Below are 10855 nucleotides of genomic sequence, written 5' to 3'. Positions count from 1 at the left end.
AAGGGTTAGCTGAGCTCTGCTCACTTTTACTGCAGGTCATGTCCCGGCCCCAGAGGGACATGAGTTTCAGTCCCATTAAAGATGCATCAACAAGGCCAGAGTTAAACAAGAAGTTAAATTTGCTCAGCTGCTGCTTAAGCCCAGAAACAAGGCCAGGAGCCTTGGAGGGCATCAGCAAGGCCAGCTGAAGATTAGCAAAATCCTCTTTAGGCAGAGAGTTTTGCTTCCCCGTATTTTCTCCGGCCCAGGAGGACTGTAACCCCTTGCATTACCTGGCTGACCTTCAGAAGGCCTCTGTTCTGCGAAAGCCAGGAGAAATTCAGGCATTTGAAGCTATTCCATGAAAACGTTCACGTACCGACCTGTAGCCCCCTAACAAAACAGGTTTAGCAGTGGGCACTTGGCATGGAGAGCCAGTGACAGCACCAGCACTACTGAGGTCTGCAAACACCCCAAACTCTTTCCCAGCCCTGAGCGCACCTCCGTCCCCGCTGCACCCCGGTTGGTGCAGAGGCAGCCCCAGCGCTGGGGACCCCGGCCCGCGGCACAGTGCAGCATGTCGCACCCCGACCTGCTGTCCCAGCACTGCCGTAATCCGGCTCAGCCGGGCATTAGCACAAGGACAGCCCGGAGGGCAACAGACCGAGGCTGGGTGCGGCTGCAGGGATGAGGCCAGGCAGGGCCAGGATTGGGGCAGTGGGAGAGGGGCCACGAGCAGCAGCCAGCCCAGCTCATGGCAAGAGTGAAGCAACTTTATTGGTAAAAGATGAGCACACAGTTAAAAACCTGTCCTGGGGACTAAAAACGACCCAGACCAACAGGGCCAGGGCTTAGCAGGCTGCGCGCCAGGGGCCCTAGGCTGCCTTCTTGCCGGCCTTGGGAGGGCCCGCGCCCCCCGGCCCTTCCTCTGCTCTGCCAGCACCTGCCGCCGGCTTCTTCGCCTTGGCCCCCTTCTCCTTGGGGGCGGCTCTGCGTGCCTGGCCCTCGCCCGCTGCCCCGGCCCCCACCACAGCCGGGCCCCTCTGTGCCACCGCCGCCGCCTTGGCCCCGGCTCCTGCGGTGCTGCCAGGTGCCGGCGCCCCCTCGCCGGCAGCACGTGGGGCCCGGTGGCCTCGGCCAGCACCTGGCGGCTTTGCTCTGTCGCTCCGGGGCTTCGTGGGAACCGGCGGCCGCGGCTGGAAGGGAAGGGAGGGAAGCAGCGTCTCAGCGCGCCGCAGTGGATTGAGCCCTAGGCACCGTCATGGTGCTGCCACGGCCACAGCGGGCACGTGCCAGCACCTACCCGGCAGCACCCACCTCCGTGGTCTTCACCCGGGGCTTCGACCGCGCCGCTCCTGGCGGCCCCGCCGCAGTGCCTGCGGAAGGACAGGCTGCCGTCAGCCCAGCCGCATGGGTCCCCCAGCCGGCAGAGCCGCCCCGACGGCCTCCCTGCACCCAGCACAGCGCCCGCAGCCCTCACCAGGGCATTGGGGCCGCTCGCCACCCAGCCACGCTGCTGCCACCAGCCCTTACCGTCCTTCCCGGCAGTTCCCGCTGCCACGGGTCTCTGGCGGGCTTTTGCGGTCCTCTCGCGCGCTGGTTTGGGAGCCTCCGCACTGGCCGGGGCAGCCGGGCCCGGAGCCTTGCTCAGCCGCAGCTTCTCAGGCGCCAGCTGGAAGGTGAGAGGGGCAGCAGCGTGGGGCCTGCCGAGGCCGAGCCGGCGGCTGCGCTCAGCAAGCGCCCCGGGCCAGCACCTCACCTTGAACCTGCCGGTGGCCCCCAGGGCGGAGGAGTTGTGGGGCCGCACCAGGAAGCCACGGCTCAGCCCCTTGGTCAGCGCCTGCTTCAGCAGGTACTTGAGGCGGACGGCGTCCACTGCTGGGTACTTGGCCAGGATGTAGCGCTTGATGGCGATGACCGAGGTGCCCCTCTTCTCGTTCCGGGCCTGGAGGGCCTCCAGCACCATGGCAAGGGTGGGCGGGTGGCGGGGCCGGCGCTGCCGCCCCAGCAGCACCCCAAGCCCGGCTGTGCTCCCGCCATCAGCTGCGGGTGACACGGAGAGGCTGCAGCTCAGGACCAAGCAGCGGCACCAAGCCCTGCTGCCACCGGACTGGGGCAGCACCCAGCAGGATGCACCAGCCCCATAGCTGCAAAACATCCAGCCCCAGGGGGACCTGCCACCCCCAGCTCCTCACCCAGCCGAGGCTCCATTGCAGCCACCAGCACCCAGCTCAGAGCCACATGGCCCCAGGCAGCAGTAGCCTTATGGCCACCCCTCACCTTTATGCACCAGCGAGGCCCCATCTGCAGCCCGTTTCCCTCGTTCGCACCTCAGCACTGCAGCAGCTGCAGGTCGCTCCGGTGGGAGCAGCTGGGCGCTGGGACAGGGCCGGAGTGGAAGTGGGGCAATGGCCATGGGGTGGGAGCAGGAATGGGGTGATGGCTGTGGGATGGGAGCAGGGGGATGGCCATGGGGGCAGGAGTGGGAGCGGTGCAATGGCCATGGGGTGGGAGCAGGGTGATGGCCGTGGGGTGGGAATGGGATGACGGCTGTGGGGCAAGAGTGGGAGCAATGCAATGGCCGTGGGGCAGGAGTGGGGCGATGGATGTGGGGCGGGCGCCCACCGGAGCCGGCCGCGCTGCTTGGGGTGAGGAGCTGCGCGTGTTGTGCCGCGCGGTGCTGGGCTTCCCCACTGACATCCGTGTGCTGCCCGCCCAGCTCTGCAGCCCCTCCGTCCCGGCGCTGGGCTCCTGCGACGGCCGGCCCGGGAAGGGGCCAGGACAGCAAGCAAACGCCCTGTCCTTCCTGACTTCCCTCCAAAACCAGCTTCCCAGCTGAAGTGCGTGAATCAGACATCAGCCTAAACACTGAATTATTCATAAACCGCTAATCTTTAGATTTCACTGAATATGCAGAAGTATCGATAAAAAAATAATGAGGGAATTGTACTTGCAAATTGCTCTTTATTAAAGGCTTAACTTGCATGGTTTCTATACGTTCCCTATCAGACCTCGCAAAGCTGCATAGGATTAGAAATCAGAGAGGATAATAATGTACAAAAATAGTTTCAAATGTTGATAACACTGAACAGCGAGAAAAACATCTTATTTGTATAGCTGAGCTAAAAATAAAAATGAAGAACACTGCTACAATTGCAATGCGCCATCCTGCAGTGCGTGAAGCATATGCCAATGTCTCGGCGCCATCTGCTCCTGTCCCGCTCGCTGCCGGGCGGAGAGAGTCTTCGCCCTGCGCCGCCCGCCCTTGGAAGCGCCAGCGTGGCCGAAACCTCCCGCCTGGGCTGGCGCCGGCGGGCTGCGCCGGGAGGGGGCGGCCGGGCGGCCGGGGGTGCCCACGGAGGGCACGCGCCGCCCCGGGGACGGGGGGTGAGGGTGGCGCAGGCCTCACTGCCGTGGGGCCACCACGGCCGGGGGTCCCGGGGCGGGCGGCCGGCGCGTCGAGACGCGGCACTGCTTTACGCTGGCGGAGCAGCTAACCTGGGTGCTTTAATTAGAAAACGTGTGTACACATTTACAGCCGCGTTCCTACGGTCCGGAGAGGCACCCGCCGCGCGGGCCGCGGGACAGCGGCAGCGGCGGCGGCAGGGCCCCGCTCGCGCTCCTGGGGCGCGGGGCCGGCAGCCTACGCGGGCGACACCTGGCTGGTGGAGGACGTCTCCGTCTTGCCGGCGGACGTGTCCTCGTCGCCCAGCGGGTTCTTGCCGCAGCAGAGCGTCGTGATCATGCAGTTGCGGAACTGGAAGAGAGCGGGGCGGCGGCTGAGCAGGGCGGCGGGGGCCGAGCGGCGCCGCGGCGGCCCTGGGGCCCTGCCCGTCTGCGGCGCCAGGCCGGGAGACCCCCCTCCCTCACCCCCCCCGGCCCGGGCGCGCTCGGGGCCGCTGCGCCGCGGGACGCCGCCGAGAAGAGCGGCGGGCGCCAAGCCCGTTACCTGCTTGTTCATGACGATGTAGATCACGGGGTTGTAGATGGAGGAGCTCTTGGCAAAGAAGGCCGGGAGGGTCATGAAGATGGGCCCGAAGTCGGAGCCCTGGTTGGTGAAGATGTAGAAGGCGACGCTGGCGTAGGGGAGCCAGCAGATGAGGAAGGCGATGACCATGATGACGACCATGCGGGTCACCTCCTTCTCCGCCTTCTGGGTGGTGGCAGACTCCTGCTGCTGCGCAGCAGCCTGCGGGGACAGGGCGGCGGTGACGCACGGCCGCAGCCCTGTGAACGGGGCGACCCCCGGCCCCCCCGCCGCGGGTGGGCACCCACCTCCTTGACGGTGCAGACCAGGTTGCCGTAGCAGAAGAAGATGACCATCATCGGGATCGTGAAGTGAACCACGAACATGTAGATGACGAAGGATTCGTTGTTGACCTCCGGCTTCAGGGTGTAGTAGTCGACCCCGCAGGAGCACTGCATGCCCTCGGGGATGTACCTGCGAGGGGCACAGCCAGGAGGTCGGCGCCGGCGCGGGCAACCCGCCGGAGAGCCGCGGCGCTCGGCCGGGCCCCGCCGCCCCCGCCGGACGCGGCACGCGCCGTACCTGGACCAGCCGAAGAGCGGGGGAGCCGCGCACGCCAGCGCCATGACCCAGGTTAGTGCAAGGCCCATGAGGGCATGGTTCTCCCCAAAGCGGAAGTTGCTCATGGGCTTGCAGACCACGACGTATCTTTCAATGGCCAGGACGACCAGTGACCAGAGGGAAATTTCACCTGCACGAGGGAAGATGAGATGAGGGCACAGGCACCTCAAGAGGCAGGAGGGGAAATACATGCTGACGCCAACATGAGGCCTCCTTGGACTGCCCTTCCTAAGGAAGACCCGTAGCAGCAGGCGAATCTCAGCCAAGAATCGAGGAAAGATAAATGAGCAAAGCCGGAGCGCAGATGCGATAGGAAGGCATGAGAACTCACCTCCTCGCTACACCAGTGACCCCCCCCCCCGGTAGTAACCCCTTTGCCTCTGCGCTTCGAGATCTGTGGCTGAATCCTACCGCTCGTCCGAGGCGAGTCCCTCCCGTCGGGACGCCGGCACCTGGAGGCCGCCGGGTCCCGCTGCGGGAGGCGGCAAGTGCCGACCATCCCAGATGCCCCCTCGCCGCCTGCAGCTGCCCGGGAGGCTCGTGCAACAAGGACCACGGGGGCCTTTTCTTCTCCCGTAAGGACAGCGATAACAAGGTCACTGCCCAAACCGCGGCAGGATTTTTCTTCCTGCCTGCTCACCCTCCTTGGCAGGTTCTGGCCACTACAGACCCAGCAACCCGGCTGCCTCGCGCGCGGCTGGCGGCTGAACTGCGCGGTGGCGGGCGTTTTTAGACATGCGGTTTCTGTTTATCATCCATTTTCTCCAAAGCCTGGCCGGCACGGGCAGGAGAGACGGCGCTGTTAGCCTGCGCCACCGCGCGTCGCGTCACACGGACCAACAGAAATGACCCCGCGAAACGGGAAGAGCAAATTTGTCATCGCTTAAGTTAGAAAGCAAGCCCAAAAGACGTGCAAAATCCGACGAGTGAGAAATCTGCTACTGGTCACTTTTCATTGCTAAACTGTTGCTCTCAGGATACTCAGCAGGTGGGTACCAAAATGGGGTCCAAAAAAAAAAGCCATTTAATTTGTCACCTTGTTCACCTCCCACCCTGAAAGACTGTAACTGCCTCAGCCCAAATCAGCAGCAGACCCGGCACCTTCCGGACACCACGTTTTTCCAAGGGCTTCTGGGTTTCCTACCCCCCCTTCTCCCTCTCCCGAAATCTAGGGTAGCTCCTGGCAGAAGAAAACTTTGGCGTGTTTGGAGAACTCACCGCCCAGGGTAGCGAAGAAGCCTTCGAGGTTGCAGCCCGTTTCTCCAAAGACAAAGTACCCGTGCATCGACGTGTACATGGTGGTCGTGAAGCCACCGAAGACCATGAAGAGGTTGGCCACCGCCAGGTTCAGCAGGATGTAGTTGAGCGGCGTCCGGAGCTTCTTGTGCTGGACGGTGACGTAGAGCGTGAGGAAGTTGATGGGGAAGCCCAGCAGGATGAGCATGAACATGTAGGCGGCCAGCGCCGAGAACTTCCAGGGCTCAGCCAGGTAGTACTGGGGGTACTCGAAGGGGCTCCGCACCACCCCGGTCTTGTTGGACATGGGCACGTAGAAATTTTGGCCTTCCGTCCCGTTCATGGCTGCGGCTCGCGAGGCGTCTTTGGGTCCCGCTCAGCTGTTCTTTGCGGCCTCGCGCCGCTCTCGGCTGTGCCGTAGCCCGAGCAGAAGGGGCTCCGGAGCGCCGGCCGCTGCATGACGCCCTTTATAACGTGCCCTTGCGGGTAAGCTCGAGGCGCTGGCTCAGCTCGATTAGGGCTTACGGAGTTATTAATCATAATCATCCGGGGTAATTGGCTTTCCCGGGGGGTATCGAGGTGACACCTGTTGCTGGCCCGCGCTGTTGCTGCTGGAGCCGGCGGCGTGCGGTCGCGTGTAGGGGCCCTGCTCCGCCATGGGGCTGGCATGCCTCAGTTTCCCCGTGGCGGGTCGGGGGGGATGCGCTTGCTTCACGGCCCTGGGGGGGGGGCAAAGCGCGCCCGAGCCGTCGCGCGGCCCCCCCCGGCTGCGCTCAGAGCGCTCGCCCGTGGGCGGGAGCTCGTCCCTGTCCCTGGCTAGGAGGGACGGGGGCTGCCGGGAGGGAGCAGCCGCTCCCGGGGGGCTCCCGGCGGGCTCCCGGCAGCTCCAGCCCCTCTGCCACGCGCTCTCAGCCCCCCGCTTTCTCCTGCCACAACACTTGATGGGGGGGGGGGCAACAGCACAGTGAAACAGGGGCCCTGCTGGCAGGTTTCTGGTTGTATCACCTCCTCTCTGCCTGGCTTTATTCGTGATTTGGGTCATGCCCGTTACATGGGCAGCATCCAACAAATAACCTAGTGCAGCTGCCCTGGACAGACACCCTTCTTCGTTGGTGCTACGGGGCCGGGTGGACGGGGCAGCGCTGCGCTGAAGCAGGCGGCTGGCTTCCTCTTCTGGAAGGCAGAAGTCTGCGGCCTCCAAGAGCTGCTCTGAAACCTTGCAGAAGCGTCGCGTGCAACACAGGTAGGCAGTCACAGCTGCAGGGAAGCCGCTCTTGGAGCCTCCCCTATCCTCCCTCTCTGCCTCCAACTGTGCTTGAAACGTTCTTCACACCAGCCAGCAACCGAGTTAGACTTTATCTGGTTTTAATTTGTCGGAGACGACGGGACAGCGTGTACAGCAGCGCGCGCGCAACGAAGCCAGCCACCGAGGCTCTCTTCTGCAGAAGGCGATTGCTTACGATTCACATCGCCATGACTAATCTCCTTGGCTCCAAAGCTATTTCTCCCTCCTCTCTTCTCTTTTTCTACCCACTTTTTGTTACTCTTCTCAATAGCAGTCAGTAACATTCTAGTTAGTGGGCAAATAGCAGCCAGCTTCCCCACAAAAGCGAGGTGAGGATGGTCTGCTCTGCCTTTGGGTAGGGCACCAAGGCCGAGACAGGGCCTGAGCAGCTCCACACCAATTGCTTTCTGGCTGCAGCCAGGGTGCCGAGCTGAACTCCTCTCCCAACCAGGAACAGAGGAGCAGGCAATGGTGAATGCCTCAGGCAACACAGAAGGATGTGCCAGACCAGCTGGAGTTCACAGCTTGAGATGAGCAAAAGCTCACGTCCCATTGGCTTTAATAAACTTGCTTCAGTCCTGGCCTAGTTTTTAAAATCGGTGTTCCCTCTGGGTTAGGATAACACATGCAAAACTGCTTAAAGAAGAAAAAGTACAAAGCTGTGTATTCTCTTTTAAGAGGAGATGAAGCAGGGAAAGCTTCACGCTAAGTGGGGAATCTCTTCTGGAAGCGTCTGTAGACCTAAGCGCAGGTACCACAGACAAAGAATGGCTTGACCGCCCACAGTCCCAGAAGGGCCACAGTCCCTCCGGCCATCCATAAAGGTCTTCCTTCATGGTAATGTGCAGATACCATGTCCTCACACATACTCTGCTCACACTGAAAGTCCCTCTCAATTAACTTTTCACATGTATTGCCAAGGCCACAGCAGGGCCACTATCTAATTCCAAATGCAGCTGTTCATACTTGTACCTGGGCATAGAAGAAGGATTAAAGCTTTATCTTCCAGATACACAAATATGCTGCATTAAGCTTTGATGTAATAAGCCACTGCTGAGGTTAGCAACTGTTGTCCAGAGCTCAGAGCCTGACGTGCGTCATTGTTGGAGTACAGCAGTAGCAAAGGCAAGCAGTAATGAGGTGGAAGCACAGGACGAATTGAAGAAAACAATCGGTGAAACCACTCACAACAGCCTCAAATAAAAGCTCCATGGTGGTGCTTCTCGTACATTCAGGGACTTCTTATCACAAAGTTACCCAAGAGTTTCAATGGCACAAGGTATTCTGGAACTACACCGTCTTTAAAATTCACATGATGTGTAGAGTATATTTCTGCCTGGAAAAGCCCAATAAGCTTCTCAAACCTAGTTCATATTCACAGAAAAAATATTGAAGAAAAGAAAACGTTCCTGTCTTGATCCATTTTGTCTCTGTGTCACTGTAAACCCTATCTATTTATTTTTACAGTTTTTCATTCCTGCTGGCTTTCCAAAGCCAGGACAGTTCTGGGAGAATGAGCTGAATTTCTATTTTGGCTCACACATCAAACAGAATTGTTTATCAATGTCAATCGCAGAGTCTTTATTGCAAACAGTGATATATGAGTCAGAAAGCAGACGAGTGGTAATTAGAACAGAATGTTTTTAAAGTTGTAAATTAAGCAAATTTGATCAGAAATCATTGAAGGACTCAGAAATCCTGTCATGCCATTTTGGAGCATCACTTTTGAGAACAACTCAAGCAGAGACATCACTTCACATGAGAAGTGCCACGGTTTATGTGGTAGCTGTTTTGGCAGCACCCAGCAACCTCAGCCAACAGTTTAAGACAGAAAAAAAATACCATTTCCCACTGAAAACAAAGAGAGGCTTGCAACAGGATGTCATAACAACAATAAATTTGTGGTTACATGGGCACAATATATACTGGATTAGTCTAACGATCTATCATTTCTCAATTGAAATCCATCCCACCTGGTTACCTGCACTAATTCTCATGTTGTCTGACACCTACTCAGTGATCACTCCCAGGAAAGTTCAATCATCCAGGAGAATTTTGATCAAGTGGCTGCATCGTTAAAATACCCTCAGTTTTGATACTCAGTTGGCAAAATTAGAGGGGGGGGTGGGAAGCAAGAGGCTGAACTGGAAGGAAGATCCATCACCTCCCCTCTCACCTCTTTTGCTTCCCATGGCTCTGGGTTGCAACAAAGCTGGTGCTCAAATACTCCTTTAGGTATGTCACCTCTGCTGACGAGCACTGTGGTCCATGGATCTGCACTACTTTGGCCAGGCTTGAGTGCCCACACCACAGAGGTACACTCAGATCACAAGAGCCACATGAGAGCTTCATATCAGACAAGATGCTAGGATTCCTGGGAAGCATCCCATGATTTTAGTACTACAGCAAGTTACATCATTTATGACTTTCTTTTCAGCAGACCATGAAGAACTCTCCTACCTTGGCACAGAAGAACTACTGTTGGAAAGCACTGGCAGACTATCAGCCCTCAGATGCTTTAGTCTTCATGCCTGGTAACCTGGCATAATTTACAAATATGCAAATATATTTAGCTTAGTCCATTAGGTCAATGGCTTTTCTCTTACTAGCAGTAAACGTACTAAAAATCAAATGTTACTAGGACTACATAAGTGGCAGTGGACTGATGAGGTACCTATGTCTGGGTATCTTGGTTTACATGAAACATGTATTTAAATGCACAACCTGCCATTTTGGATTTTAATGTGTTAAGTCTACACAGGTTAGAAACTTGCCTTTGACTCCCAACTCTGTATGGCTTTGGGAGATAGTCCTTGATGCCAAAAACAGTGCAACTCTTAAGATCTCTCTTTAAGAGCTCTTAACCCTAATGCAGTTCTTCCTTAGATGACACAGAAAGGAAATAAAAGCTCAGAAGAATTATACCAAGTTTCCTGAGAAACAAACAGTAATGAAAAATAGCCCCATTTATTTGAAATTCTGTTAATAACAAGTACATATTAAAGACCAAATCCAGCCCTAACACAAGTTGGAGTAAAAACAATGATTACTTCAGGATTGAACTTGACCCTAAAAACATTCTTGTAAAGTCTATGGCACTTCAGCTGCTTGCCTGGGAAACGCAGAGGACATTCATAAACAGACATTTTCCTTTAAAAAAATAGTTAAATTTCTTCAACTCAGTTGCATTATGTACAAAATGGAATAAGATGACTTAACTAGTTGTTAGGAAAACACTAAGAATCTAACAAGCGTATTGCCAAGCCAATACCAAAGTCTCTAAGTTGAGGTATAAAATTGTTTGTCTTCATTGATTTGACTCGTCTATTCTCCTTCGACAGAATGGACAACAATTATGCTGAAGTACTAGAAGCTCATAGTCTTCTGAGTGAAACATCTGTGAATTAGAAACAGATTTAGAGACAAGTTACCCTGTGACAAGCTCAAAGAAAATGCAAACCACCTCTTTTCCAGGTCACAGATATTCTGAGGCTACTACTACAAGAGAATTGGCCCTCTTATTTTCAATTGTTTGTAAGCGCTACAACCTGGAATAGAGCAGCAAATATTTCACAGACCACTGTCCATGTTGCAGAAGAGGCATAAACCGATTATTTTTGCAGAAGGAAGGACAAAAATTAGATGGTTCCTGTGTAACCAAATGTAACTAGATCCCGATATTTCAGAAAGTCATTTCTGAGAGGTGAAGGAGAGATAGAGGGACTGAACCACAGGCCAGCGTTGTTTACTGACTGATTTCCCCTGCT

General features: G+C 56.8%; 3 protein-coding genes across 7 annotated transcripts in view; all 3 read right to left on the bottom strand.

Annotated features, from left to right (window-relative positions):
* Window positions 1–283: 283 nt before the first annotated feature.
* H1-8 (H1.8 linker histone) lies at window positions 284–2395 on the bottom strand. Its single transcript, XM_067303663.1, has 5 exons — window positions 2260–2395; window positions 1739–2022; window positions 1513–1651; window positions 1283–1355; window positions 284–299 (listed from the first exon to the last, which is right to left on the bottom strand). Exons 1-5 carry the CDS (start codon window positions 2393–2395, stop codon window positions 284–286), a joined length of 648 nt encoding a protein of 215 aa, XP_067159764.1.
* A 1227-nt stretch (window positions 2396–3622) lies between these two features.
* Window positions 3623–6146, bottom strand: RHO (rhodopsin). The gene is made up of 5 exons (XM_067303669.1): window positions 5786–6146; window positions 4529–4697; window positions 4255–4420; window positions 3929–4168; window positions 3623–3736 (listed from the first exon to the last, which is right to left on the bottom strand). The coding sequence occupies exons 1-5, from the start codon at window positions 6144–6146 to the stop codon at window positions 3623–3625; spliced, it is 1050 nt and encodes a 349-aa protein (XP_067159770.1).
* A 3890-nt stretch (window positions 6147–10036) lies between these two features.
* IFT122 (intraflagellar transport 122) overlaps window positions 10037–10855 on the bottom strand; it is a 97144-nt gene continuing 96325 nt past the window's right edge. For all 5 annotated transcript variants that reach the window (XM_067303554.1, XM_067303550.1, XM_067303551.1 and 2 more), the window contains one exon: window positions 10037–10485. In XM_067303554.1, the coding sequence (XP_067159655.1) occupies window positions 10396–10485 (90 nt within the window). In that variant the 3' untranslated portion in view covers window positions 10037–10395. The remainder of the gene's footprint in view (window positions 10486–10855) is intronic.

Source organism: Apteryx mantelli, chromosome 12 (genome assembly GCF_036417845.1).
Source record: "Apteryx mantelli isolate bAptMan1 chromosome 12, bAptMan1.hap1, whole genome shotgun sequence".
NCBI lineage: Eukaryota > Metazoa > Chordata > Aves > Apterygiformes > Apterygidae > Apteryx > Apteryx mantelli.
This window is presented reverse-complemented; position numbering and strand designations above follow the sequence as displayed.